The 21,712-nt window shown below is 34.8% G+C and overlaps 2 protein-coding genes, 1 long non-coding RNA gene and 2 pseudogenes across 3 annotated transcripts; 4 read left to right on the forward strand and 1 right to left on the reverse strand.

The window, feature by feature from the left end:
• On the forward strand, positions 3,846-5,921 carry LOC104723010 (putative cytochrome P450 71A28). The gene is made up of 4 exons (XM_019232686.1): positions 3,846-4,325; positions 4,455-4,952; positions 5,072-5,353; positions 5,440-5,921. The coding sequence occupies exons 1-4, from the start codon at positions 4,140-4,142 to the stop codon at positions 5,782-5,784; spliced, it is 1,311 nt and encodes a 436-aa protein (XP_019088231.1). The 5' UTR covers positions 3,846-4,139; the 3' UTR covers positions 5,785-5,921.
• LOC104723012 lies at positions 6,898-7,705 on the reverse strand. Its single transcript, XR_757269.2, has 3 exons — positions 7,628-7,705; positions 7,136-7,200; positions 6,898-7,059 (listed from the first exon to the last, which is right to left on the reverse strand). It is a non-coding gene; the product is annotated as an uncharacterized LOC104723012 (long non-coding RNA).
• On the forward strand, positions 8,876-9,469 carry LOC104727890. Its single transcript, XM_010446951.1, has 2 exons — positions 8,876-9,038; positions 9,123-9,469. Exons 1-2 carry the CDS (start codon positions 8,876-8,878, stop codon positions 9,467-9,469), a joined length of 510 nt encoding a protein of 169 aa, XP_010445253.1.
• LOC109127262 lies at positions 11,387-12,485 on the forward strand (annotated as a pseudogene).
• On the forward strand, positions 17,570-20,485 carry LOC104723013 (annotated as a pseudogene).

A 21,712-nucleotide genomic window follows, 5' to 3' on the forward strand; every position in this document is an offset into this window, starting at 1 on the left:
AGAAAACATTGATTCGAAGCAGTAAATAGCTTTGTTACTATTTCTAGGGTCAAAAATGTGTGACAGTCCAATGTATTTGACTAATAGTAAGAGTTCTGGATGAATTTGGAGTGTTTAGACAACACTTAAACCCGTTTTATCTTAAAACATGCTTAAACAGAGAAAACAGGCTTTAGCCGAGAAAACATTGATGTGAAGCAGTAAACAGATTTGTTATTGTTTCTAGGGTCAGAATGTGTGACAATCCAATGCATTTGACTAACTGTAAGAGTTCGGGATGAATTTGGAGTGTTTAGACAACACTTAAACCCGTTTTATCCCAAAACATGCTTAAATAGAGAAAAAGGCTAAAACCGAGAGAAAACGTTGATTCGAAGCAGTAAACAGCTATGCTACTCTTTCTAGGGTCAAAATATGTAACAATCCAATGCATTTGACTAATTATAAGAGTTCGGGTTGAATTTGGAGTGTTTAGACACCACTTTTACCCATTTTGTCCTGAAACAAGCTAAAACCGAAAAAATATTGATTTGAAGCAATAAACAGCTTTGTTACCGTTTCTAGGGTCAGAATGTGTGACAATCCAATGCATTTGACTAACTGTAAGAGTTCGGGATGAATTTGGAGTGTTTAGACAACACTTAAACCCGTTTTATCTTAAAACAAGCTTAAACAGAGAAAACAGGCTTTAGCCGAGAAAACATTGATGCGAAGCAGTAAACAAATTTGTTATTGTTTATAGGGTCAGAATGTGTGACAATCCAATGCATTTGACTAACTGTACGAGTTCGGGATGAATTTGGAGTGTTTAGACAACACTTAAACCGTTTTATCTTAAAACATGCTTAAACAGAGAAAACAGGCTAAAACCAAGAAAACATGCTAAAACCGAGAAAACAGGCTAAAACCGAGAAAACATTGATGCGAAGCAGTAAACAGATTTGTTAGTGTTTCTAGGGTCAGAATGTGTGACATTCCAATGCATTTAACTAACTGTACGAGGTCGGGATGAATTTGGAGTGTTCAGACAACACTTAAACCGTTTTATCTTAAAACATGCTTAAACAGAGAAAACAGGCTAAAACCGAGAGAAAACGGTGATTCGAAGCAGTAAACAGCTATGTTACTCTTTCTAGGGTCAAAATATGTAACAATCCAATGCATTTGACTAATTCTAAGAGTTCGGGTTGAATTTGGAGTGTTTAGACACCACTTTTACCCATTTTGTCCGGAAAAAAGCTAAAACCGAGAAAACATTAATTCGAAGCAGTAAACAGCTATGTTACTCTTTCTAGGGTCAAAATATGTAACAATCCAATGCATTTGACTAATTCTAAGAGTTCGGGTTGAATTTGGAGTGTTTAGACACCACTTTTACCCATTTTGTCCGGAAAAAAGCTAAAACCGAGAAAACATTAATTCGAAGCAGTAAACAGCTATGTTACTCTTTCTAGGGTCAAAATATGTAACAATCCAATGCATTTGACTAATTCTAAGAGTTCGGGTTGAATTTGGAGTGTTTAGACACCACTTTTACCCATTTTGTCCGGAAAAAAGCTAAAACCGAGAAAACATTAATTCGAAGCAGTAAACAGCTATGTTACTCTTTCTAGGGTCAAAATATGTAACAATCCAATGCATTTGACTAATTCTAAGAGTTCGGGTTGAATTTGGAGTGTTTAGACACCACTTTTACCCATTTTGTCCGGAAAAAAGCTAAAACCGAGAAAACATTAATTCGAAGCAGTAAACAGCTATGTTACTCTTTCTAGGGTCAAAATATGTAACAATCCAATGCATTTGACTAATTCTAAGAGTTCGGGTTGAATTTGGAGTGTTTAGACACCACTTTTACCCATTTTGTCCGGAAAAAAGCTAAAACCGAGAAAACATTAATTCGAAGCAGTAAACAGCTATGTTACTCTTTCTAGGGTCAAAATATGTAACAATCCAATGCATTTGACTAATTCTAAGAGTTCGGGTTGAATTTGGAGTGTTTAGACACCACTTTTACCCATTTTGTCCGGAAAAAAGCTAAAACCGAGAAAACATTAATTCGAAGCAGTAAACAGCTATGTTACTCTTTCTAGGGTCAAAATATGTAACAATCCAATGCATTTGACTAATTCTAAGAGTTCGGGTTGAATTTGGAGTGTTTAGACACCACTTTTACCCATTTTGTCCGGAAAAAAGCTAAAACCGAGAAAACATTAATTCGAAGCAGTAAACAGCTATGTTACTCTTTCTAGGGTCAAAATATGTAACAATCCAATGCATTTGACTAATTATAAGATTTCAGGTTGAATTTGGAGTGTTTAGACAAAACTTATACCCATTTTGTCACAAAACAGGCTTAAAATAAGAAAACAGGCTAAAACCGAGAAAACATTAATTCGAAGCAGTAAACAGCTTTGTTTGTGTTTCTTGGGTCAAAATGTGTGACAATCGAATGCATTTGACTTATTGTAAGAGTTCGGTTTAATTTGGAGTGTTTAGACACCACTTTTACCCATTTTGTCCCGAAAAAAGCTAAAACCGAGAAAACATTGATTCAAAGCAGTAAACAGCTTTGTTACTGTTTCTAGGGTCAGAATATGTGAGTATCCAATGCAATTGACTAATTGTAAGAGTTCGGAATGAATTTGGAGTGTTTAGACAACACTTAAACCCGTTTTATCCCAAAACAGGCTTAAAAAAAGAAAACTGGCTAAAACCGAGAGAAAACGTTGATTCGAAGCAGTAAACAGCTATGTTACTCTTTCTAGGGTCAAAATATGTAACAATCCAATGCATTTGACTAATTATAAGAGTTCGGGTTGAATTTGGAGTGTTTAGACACCACTTATACCCATTTTGTCCCAAAATAGGCTAAAACCGAGAAAACATTGATTCGAAGCAGTCAACAGCTTTGTTACTGTTTCTAGGATCAGAATGTGTGACAATCCAATGCATTTGAGTAACATGGCATCTAAGATTAGAAAGTTGTTTAAGGCTAAGCATGCATCATCTTCTACATCTAAAAAAATAATTAATTCAAGAGAAATTATGTCAAAAATTACAACCTTTAATCGAGAAATATCAAAAGATCAACTAGCGCATGTTAATCCACAAAATATATATCAAATAGGAATTTTTGATTTTAGAACTGCATATTCAATCAAAGAACATGAACAAACTTTATCATTACAAAATAAATTTGAAAAAATGAAACTACTTTCTTCTATGGCTTTAGAAACAATAGTAGAATAGAACTATAGGAGAACATATATCTGATACCGAAATTTAATCTAGGGCAAAAGAACACTTTGAAATATCTTGGAAGGAAAAGTTTGTGTAGAAAGGAACACAGTTATGCCATTATGAGGATCTTGATTCACCTATGGCTCTTCTATTTTTTTAACAAAAATAGAAAAAATATTCGCATATCATCAAGTTAAAACTAAAAGTCATTTTAAGCCGTAAGATTAATATAGCTTCAATACGATCGACAACAAAATTATTGGTTTTAGATATAACCGCAAGGGATGACCAAAATGGAGAAATTGGAGTATATGGAGAGCCGAGAGGGCTGAAGAGGGGAACGAAGACGATTTTATTATTATTGTAAATGAATTTTTTAAAATGTATTTTGATATTTTATGTTCTAATCTAAGAATAATCTACAAGTTCCTTTTTATCACATTCAATATTTTTGGAAATATACGAAAATATTTAATCAAATTTATTTAGAATATATGTATCAATTCTTATTTTTTTCATATATTATCTGACTTTTTTTGAATCTTTTTTCGTTTTTTCTTTTGTTTTTATAAGGTTAAAATAATAAGATATGATGATATAGATAGTCAAAGTAATATTATTGATCTCATCAATTTAAGCGCACCACGCACTCCTCTCAATCTTTCATCACTCACACGAGTATAGAGATATCAGATATGGAAATGATATAAATCTCTCTATGCTTTACAACTTTCTTAGCTTTTCTCTTCTTCCTAAACCCACTCCTCAAACGAACCACCACCACCAAACTTAACCAACCACCCTCTCCGTGGCGGCTTCCGGTGATTGGAAACCTCCATCAGCTCAGCCTCCACCCTCACCGCTCCTTTCGTTCCCTTAGCCTCCGCTATGGTCCGCTCATGCTCCTTCACTTCGGCCGTGTCCCTACCCTCGTTGTCTCATCCGCTGACGTAGCTCATGACGTCTTGAAAACACACGACCTTAAGTTTGCCAACCGTCCTAAAACCAAAGCTGTCGATATAATTATGAACGGCGGGCGAGATGTGGCCTTTTCCTCCTACGGCGAATATTGGAGACAGATGAAGGTATGACTTTTTGATATATTATTTATACCAAATTTTTATATATTTTAATCTTGATCTTTAAGAATAATTTATCTGTTTATTAGCTGATGGAGTTTTTTTGTTTTTTTTTATATCTTTTTTTGGATGAAGAGTGTGTGTACTATCCATCTCCTCGGTAAGCGAATGGTTAGTTCCTTTGAGAAAGTAAGAGAAGAAGAGATAAATATAGTGATGGAGAAGCTTGAGAAAGCAAGCTCTTCTTCTTTGCCGGTAAATCTAAGTAATTTACTCCTTAATATGTCAAACGATGTGATATGTAGAGTTGCTATGGGAAGAAAGTATAGCCGCGAGGAAAACACTAGCAATTTTGAATACCAATTGAGAAAAATCTTGGAGCTTCTAGGCGCTTTCCCGGTCGGAGATTACATCCCTAGTTTGGCTTGGATAGATAAACTCCGCGGTTTGGATCGTAAAATGGAAGAGGTAAGCAAAACGTTTGTGGAGTTTCTCGAACGAGTGGTTCAAGAACATGTAGATGAAGTTGAGAAGAAAGAGACATTAGATTTTGTTGATATATTGTTACAAATTCAAAGAGACAAGACAAATGGATTCGAGCTTGCTAGAAGCGACATCAGACTCATCATTTTGGTACTTAAGAAAAACATCCTTTACTTAAATCTAATAAATAAATATAAACTAGAGAGTCACTTGATTTTAAATTAATTAAACATAATGTTAATAAACATGAAATTTTGCTTGTTTTATAGGATATTTTCTTAGGAGGAACAACAACATTTTTCACGGCCATTGACTGGGCAATGATACTTCTAATAAGACATCCAGAGTCTATGAAAAAACTCCAAGAAGAGATCCGAATGTATACGAGAAATAAGTTATATGTATCAGAAGAAGAAGTTGAGAATATGAAATACCTAAAAGCTGTGATTAAAGAAGTCCTTCGACTACATCCCCCAGGCCCATTGTTAATTCCCAGACTACTAAGTGAAGATGTCAAACTAAAGGGTTATGATATTGCGGCCGGCACAATGGTAAGTAACTAAACCAGGAAGCCAAAAAATTAATCATATTTGATAAGAAAACTATAAAAATATGGTGCATGGTATTGGTTGAGCAGGTATTCATCAACGCTTGGGCCATTCATCGAGACACCGCAAAATGGGGACCAGATGCAGAAGAGTTTAAGCCAGAGAGGCATTTGGATTTACCACTAGACTTTCGAGGACAAGACTTCAACTTCATTCCATTCGGATCGGGAAGAAGGTTATGTCCTGCCATAGACTTTGCAACAACTTTAATTGAAGTGGCGTTGGCAAACTTTGTGTACCGGTTTAACTGGAAAGTCGAGAATAGACCACTTGGAGATGATGATGAGTACTATCTAGCTGAAACAACCGGTATTGAAGTTTGCCGCAAGTTCCCTTTGATTGCCTTCCCAGCTTCTACTTTATCCAAAGTTTAGGGTACAAAACTACAATCAATGTCTCAGCTAGATTTCATGTTAATAAAAAAACTGAGTTCTTGTCATCCCATTATTTTTTCAACAATGTTTATTATGTGGATATGAACTTGGAAGGTGATATAACAACGCCAAACTAATTAAACCATTGTATAACATATTTTGGTCAGTAACATTGTGAGTTTGAATCAATTACAAAGAAACCGAAACAAAAACATGAGTGGTAAGGAGAAATAATATTTTTATACATATGAAAGAGATATATCTTAAGATCTCTCTCGGAAATAAATCAGGAGGGTAGTTTCGTTCATATGTAAAAGGATGTGGCGATATGTTGTTTGCTCCATAATACTGAAATATTCTTAATTTCACGCTGATTGATTGATATATGAGAAGATGACAATTTCTCGGAGAGAAAACAATTTGGATGCAAAGAATGAAAGAAACATATAAAAAGCATTAATACTAAAAGACTGCATCATATATAAATCTTCACACCGTACGTTGGACACTATATAGAAAATTAAGAGGGGGTATTCAACTTGATATTTTGAAAGATTCTAGAGAATTTTTAAAATAATTTGTTATTCAATTGATGATTTAAAAAAAATTTTTAAAATCCTATGTTATTCAATTTGAATTTATGTAAAATCATTTAAAACAATCTAAAATCTCTTGTTATTCAATTATGGATTTAGAATACTTACTTGAAATCTAGTGTTATTTAAAATATCACAAATTTTTTAAAAATGCTACTTTGTATGATTCTGCAAGACTTTAATTTGTTTTTTAGTTGACAAATATGGGTAACAAAATCCTACCTTTTCAAGTAGAATTTTGAATGATTTCATAAAAAATAAAAAATAAACAGTCTCTTTGATAAAGAACGAACTGTCTCAGGTATGTCCAATAAAAAAAATTTCTCATCTCTGAGAGTTGCATTGAAGTCTCACTAATGCATTTGTAAATATTCTGTTCATTGTTTATGTGAGCCGCAGATAAAGAAGGCAGACTTTAATGATGAGAGCTTTTCAGTCAGCATAAGTAAAGCGGCAAACGAAGTAGTTGCTACATATACGAAGGATGAAACGGAGATGGATCTCGTGATCCGGCTTCCAGTTTCTTACCAAATCCTCTATCTGAATTTGTTCTCTTAAATCTGTTCCTTGCAGCGTTCCCCTCAACGTTAAAGCTCTCATACCTTCTCCATAAACTGTTTAGTCTCTCTAACTCCATCTCATTCGAATGAATCTCACCAACAATCCCCTCTGCTTGTGCCTGATAGACATATCAAAAGTTTCTGTTAAGAAACCGTGAAAAGTAAAGGTGGAGACTAATTTGGCTTAAGATGGACCTGCTTTGCAGCTAATTGCTCGATTAGACTATGAAGTTGTTTATCCAGTGTCTTCTCTCTCTGAGCTGTGAAAGCAAACAATTTCTAGTCAGATAATGTGAATGAACAGTTCACGCTATCAACCTATCTAATGGAACCACAAACAGATTTCTATAGGAATCTTACTTAAATAAGCTATTAACAAAGATTTTTGGTTTCATATAGTATGTTGAGGACGTAATGGTTATGAATGGTGATAAACAAGTATTTTAACAACTAATCAGATTGGATGACAAAAAGTACCATTGGATGACAAAAAGTATCTAATGGTAATGTATAAACAAGTATTTTAACAGCTTCAGTGCTCTTTCCTGTATAACAGCCCAACTCCTCTCTAAATCCTGAACTTTTTTCTTCCATTGAACTCTAAAAAGAAAATTTAATTTACATTACCATTAGATACAAAGCCAGGATTAGAGAATTCTAATCCATAAAGGTAAAATGAAAACTAACCAAATCATTCTTTTTGCTCTCCAACTTCTCTAGCATAAAAGATTTCATAGCCTATGTATTTGCTTCTTCTCTTCCATTCCCATCACGCTGAACAACAGATTCACCAGAGCTTTTGGACTGACTTGCATCTAGAGAAGCTTGTGCATCTTTCTCCTCAGTTTTTAAGTTTTCCTCTACATCTTCTAGCTCCTACAAAACCATATGATATTAACCACTCAGGCCTGTTGACGTTAATTGCACAAAAAGTATTGGCATAAGCGATGCAAAGCAGAGGAAGTGGTTGATGTCTATGCAACTGTTTGTTCGTAATCAGGTACTGTACTTTATGAGTCATGTAGATCTTTGTTAACCTGAATAGACCAATTATACGGTGGCAGAAAAGGTTGGTAGATTCACGAAAATATATGATTAATATTGTTCCCTCCATCTAAAGCCCACAGTAACATAGTTGACTTAATTGAGTTACTAAATGTTTTCTTTTCTTTTTAATGTGTTACTGAAAGCAGAATGGGGCTCTGGCGGAGGCGATAAGGATATGGAAGCGAAACTCGGATAAGGAATTTGAAGGAGTAGAGGACTGCCCGATATGTTACAGTGTGATTCACACCGTGAATCACAGCCTTCCAAGGCGGGCTTGCGTGACGTGCAAGTACAAGTTTCACAAAGCATGTTTAGACAAGTGGTTCTTAACGTCTAATAAGAAACTCTGCCCCTTGTGCCAATCTCCNTTTGTGTGTTGTAAAATCATACAAAATTTACTAGAATCTCATAGAATCACATTTCATTTTCTAAAAAAAAAGAAAAAAATCCAAAACACAATCAAATCTCCTAAACATCTTTTAAAATCTTTCAGAATTCTAAAATATTAAAATCCTACAAAATTCTATCAAATCGAAGTTCAATACCCCCCTCTAAGTTAGATTTCATGTGAATGTACTTTGAAATTAATCAAACTGGCATAGTTAAAAAACAATGCAAAATATATTGAAGACTATTAATCTGGTTGAAAGATAACACCTAATCAATGTAATATTTAGTTTACATATGTGTATATATTAGACTGTAGTCAAATCCCTGTAATCATGCTATTCTCTGTATCTCCTCTGGCTACTTAAGGCCTGCTAATGAGATCAATCCTCTAGAGAGAATTCATTTATTTTTATGATATCAGAGCCTCCTCGCTCCTGATTATTATTATTATTGTTTTCTCCTTCTTTTCTTTCTTTCACTTCTTCCTTTTCGTCTTCAATGGCTACTCCCCCTGCTCTCACCATTGATCGAGCTTTTGGTGTCACCAACATCAAATATCACATCCCCTTGATTCTGGATCTTGACGACCACAACTATGATGCTTGCCATGAACTATTCCTTACTCATTGTCTCACCTTTGACGTCTCTGGTCATGTCGACGGCACGTCGCTCCCTACTAACGCTAATGATACCCTCTAGCACAAGCGTGATGGACTGGTGAAACTCTGGATCTATGGAACGCTAGCTCCTCAACTCTTCCGCAGCTCCTTCAAAACTGGTGGTTCTGCCCGTGACATCTGGGTCCGCATCGAAAATCAATTCTGCAACAATAAAAAAGCACGGGCGATCCCGCTTGACAACGACCTACGTACGCTTCAGATCGGTGATCAGTCGATTCAGGTGTACTGTCAAAAGCTTAAATCCTTGTCTGATCTCCTTGCCAATGTTGATGCTCCCGTCTCTGACCGGACTCTTGTGATGTACATTCTCAATGGCCTCAATGGCAAGTTTGATTACATTATCAATGTCATCAAACACAAAGATCCGTTTCCCTCCTTTGAAAGCGCAAAAATCCATGCTCGAGATGGATGAGTCTCGCCTCAAGAAATCACTTCCCCCAGTGGCCTCTCACACTGATCATGCCTCCACACCTTCTGCTCTCACGGTGGTCAGCAATCCACCACGAGCTGCTCACGGCCACCACCAAACGGACTTCCGATGAAATCGTCGCCACACAAACAACAAGTTCAAAGGCCGAAACACCACCCCTAGATCTAATTTTCCCAATTGGTCCCCTAAGTATTGGCCCATTCCATTTCAGCAGTGGCCTAACCAAGTCATGCCTTGGGCTCAGTTTCCATTTCAACAACCCAACCGTGGGATTCTTGGTTCCCGACTTGCAACTCCTCTTCCACAAGCACACATCACTGAGTTACAGCCAACAACCAATTTTTCTCATGCCTTCAACACCATGACCTTGGCTGATCCATCTGCTGCGGGAAGGTACATGGACTCCGCAGCCACTGCTCATTTGGCAGCATCGGCATGTATGATTCACTCTAATCTTAATCCTAACATCAAACACTCTGTCATTGTCGGTGATGGTTTAATAATTCTTATCACTGCTTCTGGTTCTTCCTCTATTTCTTCCAACTCTCGTCCTCTTTCTTTAAATCAAATCCTTGTCACACCTAAAATTGTCAAAAATCTTATTTCGGTCCGACAATTCACCATAGACAATTGATGTTCTGTTGAGTTTGATCATTTTGGTTTCTCTGTGAAAGATCTCACGACACGGAAAGTTCTGCTCCGCAGTAACAACTCTGGCGACCACTACCCACTCTCAAGCTCTTTTCAAAAACCGTTGTCCTCTTCTCTTGCTCTTCTGGCTTCACCGAGTCTTTGGCACAAATGTCTCAGTCACACCAATAATGCCACACTTTGCTCTGTTTTTTCTTCAAATTCTATTCATTGTAATAAAGACAGCCTAATGAACTCTTACACGGCTTGTCATCTTGGAAAAGCAATAAAACTTCCATTTTGCAAATCAGATTCTTCTGTTTCTAAACCTTTTGAATTACTCCACTCTGATGTTTGGATATCTCCAATACCAAGCATCAACGACTTTCGCTATTATGTTTTATTTCTTGATCACCATTCTCATTTTCTATGGATTTATCCACTCCGTCGCAAAAGTGAAGTATTCTCAAAGTTTCTACATCTTATGGGGGTTATTAAAACACAATTCAAATCTAAAGTCAAATCCTTACAATGTGACCACGGTGGTGAGTACAACAATTCTGACTTCCATCAATACTTTGATACGCATGGTATACAAGTCAGATTTTCTTGTGCCCACATCTCTCAACAAATTGGAAAATCAGAACGTATGATTCGTACCATCAATACTACGATTCGTGCTCTTCTTTTCCAAGCTCATTTGTCACCATCTTACTAGGTAAAGGCGTTGCATGTTGTTGTTCATCTTCTAAATATTCTTCCTTTTCTGAAATTAACAATCAAATCCCATTCACAATTCTCTTTAACAAACTCCCCAAATACGACAATTTAAAAGTATTTGGATGCCTCTGTTTTCCCAATCGTAACCACTCTAACCTCCACAAACTCTCTCCTCGATCAACTCTGTGTCTCTTCCTAGGCTATCCATCTCAACACAGTGGCTATCGATGTCTTGATCTCAAGATAAAAAAGATCATTATCTTTCGTCACATGTTGTTTGATGAGACTGTCTTCCCAGCAGCTGAAAAACAATCTCAAACTGCAACATATCAATTCCTTCAGACAATCGATGAGCCTTCCCCTCTCTTTCATGAAATCCTTCAATCATCTCCTTCGTTTCCACCACCTTCACAACCAGCGACAGCCCCCACTCCTTCACTTTCGTAAACCATTTCCTCTGCACCAACAACTGTTGTAGCTCCTCCTCCCCCGCTTCGCCACTCCATGACCACACGGAGTAAGGCTAGCATTCACAAACCCAAACCTATCATGTCCCTTCTCACATCTGTTTATACTCTCCCAAACAGTGATCTAAAAGCTCTCTCTGATCCGAACTGGAATCCTCCAATAACAGATGAGTATGGTGCTATGATTAAGACTAAGACATGAGATATTGTGCCTCGTCCTAAAGATGCTAACATTGTTCGCTCTATGTGGCTATTCAAGCATAAATATAATGCATGTAGCTCTCTTACTCGTCACAAAGCTAGATTGGTGGCGAATGGCAAGTCTCAAGATGCTGGTGTTGACTTCACCGAAACATTCAGTCCAATCGTCAAACCAGCAACTATACGCACAGTTCTTGACGTCAGCCTTGCTCGTGATTGGCCTATACACCAACTAGACGTCAAAAATGCGTTTCTCCATGGTGAGCTCGACGAAACAGTGTATATGCATCAACCGCCTGACTTTGTTAATCCATAATATTCGAATCATGTTTGTATACTTCGTAAAGCTACCTACGGGCTTAAACAAGCTCCAAGAGCATGGAATGTGCGGTTTGCCAAATTTCTTCATACTCTCCGCTTTCAATCATGCAAAACAGATGCTTCTTTGTTTGTTTGCAAATATGGAACAAAGATGACATACCTTTTGCTATACGTCAATGATATCATACTCACTGCCTCTGATCACACGTTCCTTCAATGGATCATAACCTCTCTTAAAACTGAATTTCCAATGAGAGATATAGGTAAGCTCAGCTACTTCCTCGACATTAAAGCAGACTTCAATACAAAAGGACTGTTTCTTAGCCAAGAAGCATATGCTCAAGATATTATCTCTCGTGCTGGCATGAGTAATTGTATGCCATGTACGACCCCGGTTGACTTGAACTCAAAGCTATCTGCTGATATAGGTGACTTGGTCGCTGATCCTACTGCCTATTGGAGTCTCACCGGCGCGTTACAATATCTAACATTCACCCGTCCTGAGATATCTTATGCTATTTCAACAAATCTGTCTCTTCATGCACTCACCCCGATAGCCCCATATCCAAGCACTCAAACAGATAATACGTTACATTCAAGGCACCAAAACTTACGGTCTACAACTCTACAAAGGACCTATAGACACCTTGACAGCGTAATCCGACGCAGATTGGACAGGTTGTCCTTATACACGCTGATCAAAGTCTGGTTATTGCGTTTATCTCGGTTCAAACCTCATATCTTGGTCCTCAAAACGTCAGCAAACGGTCTCCCGCTCCAGTGCTGAAGCAGAATATAAAGGAGTTGCTAACACTGTTGCTGAGCTTTGTTGGATTCGCAATCTTCTTCTTGAACTTGGCTGCACTATCTCCAACGCTTCAATTTTTTATTGTGACAACAACATCACTGTCTATCTCGCCACAAATTCTGTCAAGCATCAACGAACAAAACATGTAGAAATTGATATTCACTTTGTTCGAGAGAAAGTTGCGATGGGCCAGGTCAAAGTTCTACATGTTCTCTCTTCCCTACAGTTTACGGATATTTTCACCAAAGGACCACCAATAATGCTATTCAACGACTTCAAGTCCAGCTTAACCGTCTGCAGTCCCTACGCTTAAATTGTGGAAGGGTGAAAGATAACACCTAATCAATGTAATATTTAGTTTACATATGTGTATATATTAGACTGTAATCAAATCCATATAATCATGTAATTAGCACAATCTCTGATATTCTCTGTATCTCCTGTGACCACTTAAGGCCTGCTAATGAGATCAATTCCCTCGAGGGAATTCATTCACTTTCACTGGTGAGATGCAAAAATGGATTGGTCACTAGCTAGGTAATACTGTCGAGAAATACAAAAGAATATTTTTTTTGCAGCTACAAGTTTCCTTCAGGCACCATTTTCCTCAGTTAATTCACAAATCAACTTAGGCTAGGTGTTATCTTAGGCTGGTTGTATATTTTTTGCCAATAGGATTATTTAAGATTTTTTTTTTTCATATGTCGCATATGTGAGATCAAGTATCATTAATGGTTTATCAGACACCTAGGAGGATTCATGAATATTTCTCAATTCTATCTCTAAACCTAAGGTCGGTACTTTGATTAGTTCAATTTCATTTCATTATTTGTATCTCTTACCTCGGTGAATTTCAGATTATTCTGTAAATTACCAACTTTTGGTGAGTTCTATGAAATAATATATCTTTTTCCCCTAAAATCATATCTTTTTGTTATTTCGTACGATCATCACCTTCAACAATAATCAACTTTGATTGGATATCCTTATTTTAAATAACACCACATGTTACACGAGTAGCCACTATATATATATGATGATGCAGGAAAAAGTAGATTAATCTATTGACAAAATCATATCTGATTTATATAGGCCGAGAAAGCATATCTGTATTTATATTGATACTTAAGCAGGAACCGTGGTACATGACCTGTAAAAGAACATGGGATTGTACCCTGTTGATATAAACAAAACGAAGATCTTATTTATATACTTTTTATCTTTTAAGATTTAGTGGCTTAGTTTATTAAACATTATAAAAGAGTGGTCAAGCAAGATTGCTTTCTACACTAAGTTGATTATTCTAATGCATATAGTTTATTTTATTTTCCAACTGAAAAATAAATAAATGTAAATGCACAATAATACAGGTTTTGTGTTAGTTGTTACTGAGTTTTAAACTAAAACATAACAATAGAATATTAGCTCATGATAAGCAAGTACGTATATGTACGTATCTTGACTCGTTTCTAGACTTCAACTTCTAATATCTCTCTTATTATTTTTCCAAGCTTTGGGTTAGGTACACTTCATCAGTACCGGAGGGTTTTGGTACCCGATTACGACTACTCCCCACCAAATTGGGTCTGTTGTCATAATGTCATTCTCTCTTGTTCGAGATATGACGGGGATCTATGCGTTATAATTCCTGCAGCAAATCTCTTTCCATATCGAGAGAATACGCACGGAAATAGAAGAAATAAATGACAAAACGAGAGGACGTACGATGAACATATCATATATTCATATCTTATTCAGTTCATATGAACATATCATATCAGTTTTATGAATATTATGATTTTTCAAAGTACACTTAGTACACAGAGCATGTCTTTTACATTTTTGAAGAGAATTTTTTTTGTTAAGTTTCTCTCTTTACACTTAGTTATGTTTTCAATTAAGTAATAAAATTAAGAAATTTATTCTTAGCAACATTTATTCCAAGAATTAGACTCTGTCAAAGGAAAACAACAAATTCAGTCTATCACGACTCCACAATTACGTTTTAAAAGCTTTATATGTAAATTTTATAGGTAAAAGAAATAAAATAGTCAAATGAAAGATTATGAATTTTATGAAGTAACAGAGCATGATTTCGACGAAGATAAGATCAGAACAGGTATATCATTTTTAAAAAAATTGTGGCAATTGGTGCGACTGAAATGATGATGCCTAGTATATGAGCACCATCGTCTACCACTTGTGGCCTTTGCATGGAGATTAAAGCTATGAGCATCATCTTCTACCACTTGTGGCTTTGCATGGAGATTAAAGTTATGAGCATCATCTTCTACCACTTGTACAAGTGGCTTTGCATGGAAATTTAAAGTTAATTAGTTTCTTTCACTTCTGGAACTGGAAGGGGGTTGTGCTAGTGTGTAAACAGTTGTGCCTTAGAGCCATATATGGAAATCCTAACATATATATTCGGGTATCTAACAGACTAACACTTTGATCAACAAGCTCATAAACTGGATACTTTGATCTGATTATTTCACATGCATATATAGATTTTTATATTAAAATAAACTATTTCTAACACTAACCTTAACAAAGATTCAATGTATCTAATAAAAATATTAACAAAGATTGGCATACCTTTTTCATCTGAACTATACTATGAAATTTAATAGTTTAAGATCATTATTTAAAGAAGCTTTTTTTTAAAGCATCTCCAACTCATCCTTAATTTTTTCTTTACAATACAGAAACTCTATAATAAAAGTAAGTTTTACTCTAACACACCTTTATAGTAGAGATTGCTATTTTTTTATTCTATATAGAGTAACTCTATTTTAGAGGTGATAATAGAGGTGAATAATCTTTATTATAGAGTTTCTCTATTATAAAAAAAATATAGAAAAAACCATTAGAAATGGTCTTAGGCGTGTCTAACACTGAAGTTAAATTAATTTAAAAAAAAAAACAGAAGAGAAAGAAAAAAACAGTCTCTAAATTAGGAAGTGTTAGAAACGACTGTAAGAGAATTGTGGACACATGTCACCTAACAAATAATTCAGTTAACAAAAAAAACTGAAAATAAATTTTATATAATTACAGTAAGAGACGCTTTAGGGTTGTACCCGTAGGAGTTGGTCTTACTCTCTTATATACGAAACCAACAAATGTGCCACCTCAACGCTCATCCAATGTCTGGCTTTGTAGGAAGTCGAACAATATATATATCCAACTCCTTTAGAAATGAATACTTGGGCTTGGACCATCATCAACCGGCGAACTATGGAGTCGAAGGTTTTTTTTGAGAATTAAAATTCTACACAGTGGTCTCTATCCACTCCACTTCAAACTGAAAGCATTGATATGAGTCATGTTAATTATATGATAGAGATTCACAGAACCATAATTTTTTTTCGACGGACTGCCCATACCTTGCAAAATGACGTATTTTCTTCCAGATTAGATTAGCATGCGTTTGCCATGTATATAGGTTTATAAGAATTAAAGGTTGTTTGACCAAAAAAAAAAGAATTAAAAATTATATTTTCATGTTCTTATAAGGCTGATCATTTACCATATAATACAAGACATTAGTCTTATGACGCTCCATTTGTAGAACATGCATATTTCTGGTAAAAGGTCAACTTTATACCAGTTTTCTGAATTTTTCTGTACATTTTTACAACTTATTAATTTAAGAAAAAACAACAAATAAAATAGAAAAGAGATACAACCAAAATAAAAAGAAAGAGGGGAAACATGGCCAGAAGAAGACCTTGGGATGGTGAGAAAATGGTCTCTAAAATTAAGTATGATCAAGTGTTGCTTGCACATCTAAACTAGCAGAGTGGAAGATGCATAGAGAGAATCCGTGCGGTACACTCCGCCATACTAAAAGGACTATATTAGTTAGATGATATAGATTTATATTTGTCATATTAATTAGTTAATTAGACATATTATTTAGTTTATATATGTAGATCATTTGTTAGAAATATTTATTTTCGAACTAATTTGATTGGATTTTTTTATTATATAGATTATATATCAAACATTTTATATTGATTAGTTAATTACTCTTTTTTTTTTTGCTATTTTTTGAAAGAAAGTTTAGTTATAAACGACATCTAATGACAACAATTTGACTATATTAAAATTCTTTATGAATGACAAAAGGGAAAAATAACAAATTTAGTACCAGTATGACTCCAAAGTCCAAAAGCACCTTTACGTACCCATTATTTACTTCGTTTTTTCTTGGGGGCTAATATTAGTGGAAAAGTATGATTTTAAAAATTATAAAAATTAGTGTCAAATGGTTGGGGAACTACTATTCTTTCACACGCTACTACAGCTTTAGAAGCAGAAACGAAAGCATTATTAGCGGCAATACAGCAAGTGTGGATAAAGGGTATAACTTCTGTCTGTTTTGAAGGAGATTGTCAAGTGTTAATCAATATTCTCAATGGTAGCCTCTCTGACATCTCAATAAAAGGTCTAATTCACGATATTAGGCAATGGTCTACTCGATTTCATACCATTAGATTTACATTTGTTCATCGTCATTGTAGTAGAACTGCCTATTTGTTAGCTAAATTTGGTTGTCAATATTCTATTGTATATTCGGATTGTTTTGATCCACCAAACTGGTTAACAGAACAATTGTACTATGATTTTCATCATTCATAAATAAAATCATTTTTCATCGTAAAAAAATATATATATATATATAAAGTATGATTTATAAAATTATGAACAGGAGACTTTCAGAAAATCCTCACTATTTGTGCGTGTGAAATGAGAGGCTAACTACTAAATTCAATTAGGTTCCAAAAAGTTTCCGTAACCTTTTTTTAATACCAATGGCACCATTTATTGCAAATATTGCAAAAAGCCCATATATGGGTTTTGGTTTGCTTGTACTCAATCTATCTATAAATATACATTGTTTTGCTCTCTTCCCCATCAGTACTCTTCCCTGTCCCTCTTTTATGAACATGGAATCTCAAACTGTTTTGGATCATGAAAGCGATCGCACATTTAGAAAGTTGCAACCCTCACAATGGGCTGATCACTTCCTCTATGTTCCGTTCGATGAATTGGTGAGTCTATTTTCTATATTATATATCACTATATATATTATGATGCATAGAACACTTAGACAAAACAAAATTATGCTACCAAAAACAAAAATACAATTAAATTATCTATTGACTTAACTAAGATTGTAGGCGAGTAGTTTATATTTTAATGTTATTGTTATGTCACTACCTGAATTCGCTTCTTGTAGGATGTTTGTTATTGTTATGTCACTACCTGAATTCGCTTCTTGTAGGATGTTTGTTATTGAAAAAAAAAGTTATGTTCATGCTCATGTCCTATTCCATAACTTCTTCTAGGAACTAGATGTCATTGCAAGTGAACTCGAAGTAATCAAGCCCAAAGTTAAAGACATTCTCATGTCACATTCCCAAGCCGAAGGCCATGACTCTGCTAAGAGGCAAACTCTTTTGATTTATTTGATGACCAGTCTTGGTGTTGCATATCATTTTGAGAATGAGATCGAAGAGATCTTGTCACATGCCTTTGAAAAGATGGATGATATGATCGTGGATGAACAAGACCTTTACACAATCTCCATCTCATTTTGGGTTTTCAGAACGTATGGACACAACATGTCGTCAGGTAAGTAACTGTGTGCATATCATTAGTTAAATACATATCAGTTACCGTGTTCATTTCTTCTTCGATGGAAAGGTATTAAAATATTTAATGCACGTAGATGTGTTCAAGAGATTCAAAGGAGAGGACGGAAAGTTCATGGACTCATTAACCAAGGATGCTAAGGGCATGTTGAGCTTATACGAAGCCTCTCATTTGAGGACGATGAAAGATTATATAATGGACGAAGCACTGAGTTTCACAACGAGACATCTGAAGTCGTTAGCAGGACGAGAACGCCCTCATCTCTCAAGGCTTATACATAATGCTCTTGGTCTATCTCAACATTGGAACATGGAAATACTAGCCGCGATGGAATATATCTCATTCTATGAACACGTAGAAGAACATGATGAGACAATACTCAAGTTTTCGAAGCTCAATTTCAAGTTTTTACAACTTCTATACCTCAAGGAGCTCAAAATAGTTACAAAGTATGTAATCTCCTCAATACTTGTACATAGGGATTTTTATTCACTCATTCCAACCATATATCTCTAAATGTCCGTTTGTTTTGATGCAAGATGGTATAAGGAGCTGGAGTTTGCATCTAATCTGCCGCCTTACTTCAGAGACAGAATCGTGGAGTTACATTTTTTTTTGTGATATCGATGTACTTTGAGCCGCAGTTCTCACGTGCGAGGATTATGTTGACTAAGTTCTACACAGCCGAAACCATCATCGACGACACCTTCGATAGATATGCCTCCATTCATGAAGCTGAAATCCTCGCAAATAGCCTAGAACGGTACTATACTCTACATGCTAAAATTCCATAAAAAATCAATATTAATATTAGTGATTATGATAATCATGAAAGATATATTGATGATGTACAAGGTGGGCTCCTGATAAAGATATGGATAGACAACCAACTTATTTGAAATTCGTGTTTGAGTTTATAATGGATGTATTCAAAGATTTCGAAAGAGAAGTGGGGTCTGAAGGAAGATCTTACAGCGTGAAAGGCACACTAGACGAGGTAACCAATCTAAACTCTTTTAGTGACATGTTATAACAAATTATTATAACATGTACGGGTATGTAAAATTGTGGTTGTTTTATGTATAAAAAATCATCTTGGTTGGGGTAGTTGTTAATTGTTATCTACTGTGTATTTTTCCATTTCTCTCCAATTTTATATTTCTTATATGCTTCATAAAAATATACATATTATGTTTCGTTAGGCTATTCACTCTTAAGCTGAAACTCATAAACTATGCATGAAGATTCCTAATAGAATTGTTTGTTTTAGTAAAATATTCGTCATATTTATACTTTTGAGCATGCAGTTCAAAAGACTCGTGAAATCCAACCTTGACCTTGCCAAATGGGCGCAAACCGCTTACGTTCCTAGCTTTGAGGATTATATGGAGGTTGGTGAGGTTGAGATCACGATGTATGCAACTATGGCTGGCACTTTGATGGGTATGGGACATATTGCTACGGAGAAAGCTTATGAGTGGCTCAAATCAAGACCAAAACTCATCCAATCATTATCTATAAACGGGCGTCTAATGAATGACATGGCCGGTTTTGAGGTACGGAGAAATTACTCCTTAATTTCTGTATAGTTTATTATCGAGACTAATCCCTCATATCTACAAGAGTACAATCACTTTGAATTCCTCAATAGAGATAGTTATCCTAGCTCCAAATACCTTATGTTTCCTTTGAGTATTCATAATTCATAAATAAGTTATTATGTGATTTCATTAGGATGATATGAGTAGAGGATATGTAACTACTGGGATCAACTGTTATATGAAGCAATATGGAGTTACCAAAAACGAAGCTTTTAGGGCACTTCACAAAATACGTGTGGACAACGACAAAATTGTGAATGAAGAGTTTTTGATGACAAAAAATGTTCCAAGACGAGTTCTCAAGGAAGCCATCAATTGTGCACGCATGACCAACGTTGCCTACAGCTACGGTGAAGGATTAACCCAACCTGAAGGCAAAATTAAGGACAATATTATTTCTCTTTATCTTGATCCGATTCGTCTTTAAAGATTTTGCTTTATAACATAATAATGATTATGACATGTGGCGTTTGGTATCATATATTATGATATTTTGAAGTAATATCTTTGTCTTTGGCTCTTGATTTTTTTTATGTCTTTGTAGTTTAATTTGTCATGGAAAATATCGTACAGCTTTGATTAACTAGTAACAAGCTTTTGAAAGTTGTTTAGCAAAATACCAAAAGTTATAAGGAGCCCAGCGGTGTTTTATGTTTTAGATAGTTTGAATATGGGCTTTAAGTCGGAATAGAAAATAAGTTAGAACCTAGAGTAAAGAAAAAAAAAGAACCAAGCATCATTATTGACAATAATTTATTGTCTTCTAAAAAATTGGCAAGCATGTCAAAATGAGAATCGGTGAAAGACTAATAGTTGGAACTTGGAACCCTACTTATATGAAAAAATGCTTTAGATAATATATACAAATTGGTAGATTACACTCGCTAATATCAGTATCCGGGTAGCTAATTAAACTATTGCTGTTTGGTTTTGTAGGAATCCATATATACATTACGATAATAGCTGCAAGAGGGGGAATGTTTTTTTTTTTGGGTTGAAGAGGAGCAACGTTACCTAGAATATAGCTGAATAGGTTGTGGTTACTTTAGATTGTGGTTGTTTACATAGTGTTCATTTACTTTGCGTTTATGTTTTTTATTTCGACAAAAAAGAGAAGGTTTAGGTAAAAACCAGCTTTATTGTGATTGATGACTTTTAAAAAAAATTATATACTCCTATATGTGTGATTTCAATGTTATACACAGGTAAAAAAAAAAATATTCTTCTCATTTCAAATTTCAAAATAGTTGACTGATAAGATGTAAGTTAAAATTTTGAAAATATTTAGGGACAAAAATTTTCAGTTAAGAATTTTGGAAAAAAAATATTTTCAAGGAATAGAATAATTAATTAAGGAAAAACACTATGATTAAAGTATATTATTTTTGAATTCTGTGATATTCTTGATTTTGCATATTTAAATCTTGTGTTTATTAAAATAAAAAAATATATTCAACCAAAAACAAACACATATGACTGATATTGTGATATTTTGATGGTGAAAATTTACAAAATTGGTAAGCTTTAACTTTTTTGACCAATAATATATTAATTAAAAAGTTAAAATATTTAGGAAATTATTTTTCAGTAAAGTATCTTTGAGTAAAAAGATTTTAATGGAATAATGACTATTAAATTATGAATAAAATCTTGCATTATATTGAAGTATTTAATATTTGATATATTGCTAAGTTAAAAAAATACTATAAGATAATTTCATAAAATTTAAAATATTTATGGATATTAAGAATCATGTTTTTGTTAAAAAGAAAATACCACAAGAGTCATATTGTGGTCTATAAATTTGATGGAA

Source organism: Camelina sativa, chromosome 11 (assembly GCF_000633955.1).
Source record: "Camelina sativa cultivar DH55 chromosome 11, Cs, whole genome shotgun sequence".
Classification (NCBI taxonomy): domain Eukaryota; kingdom Viridiplantae; phylum Streptophyta; class Magnoliopsida; order Brassicales; family Brassicaceae; genus Camelina; species Camelina sativa.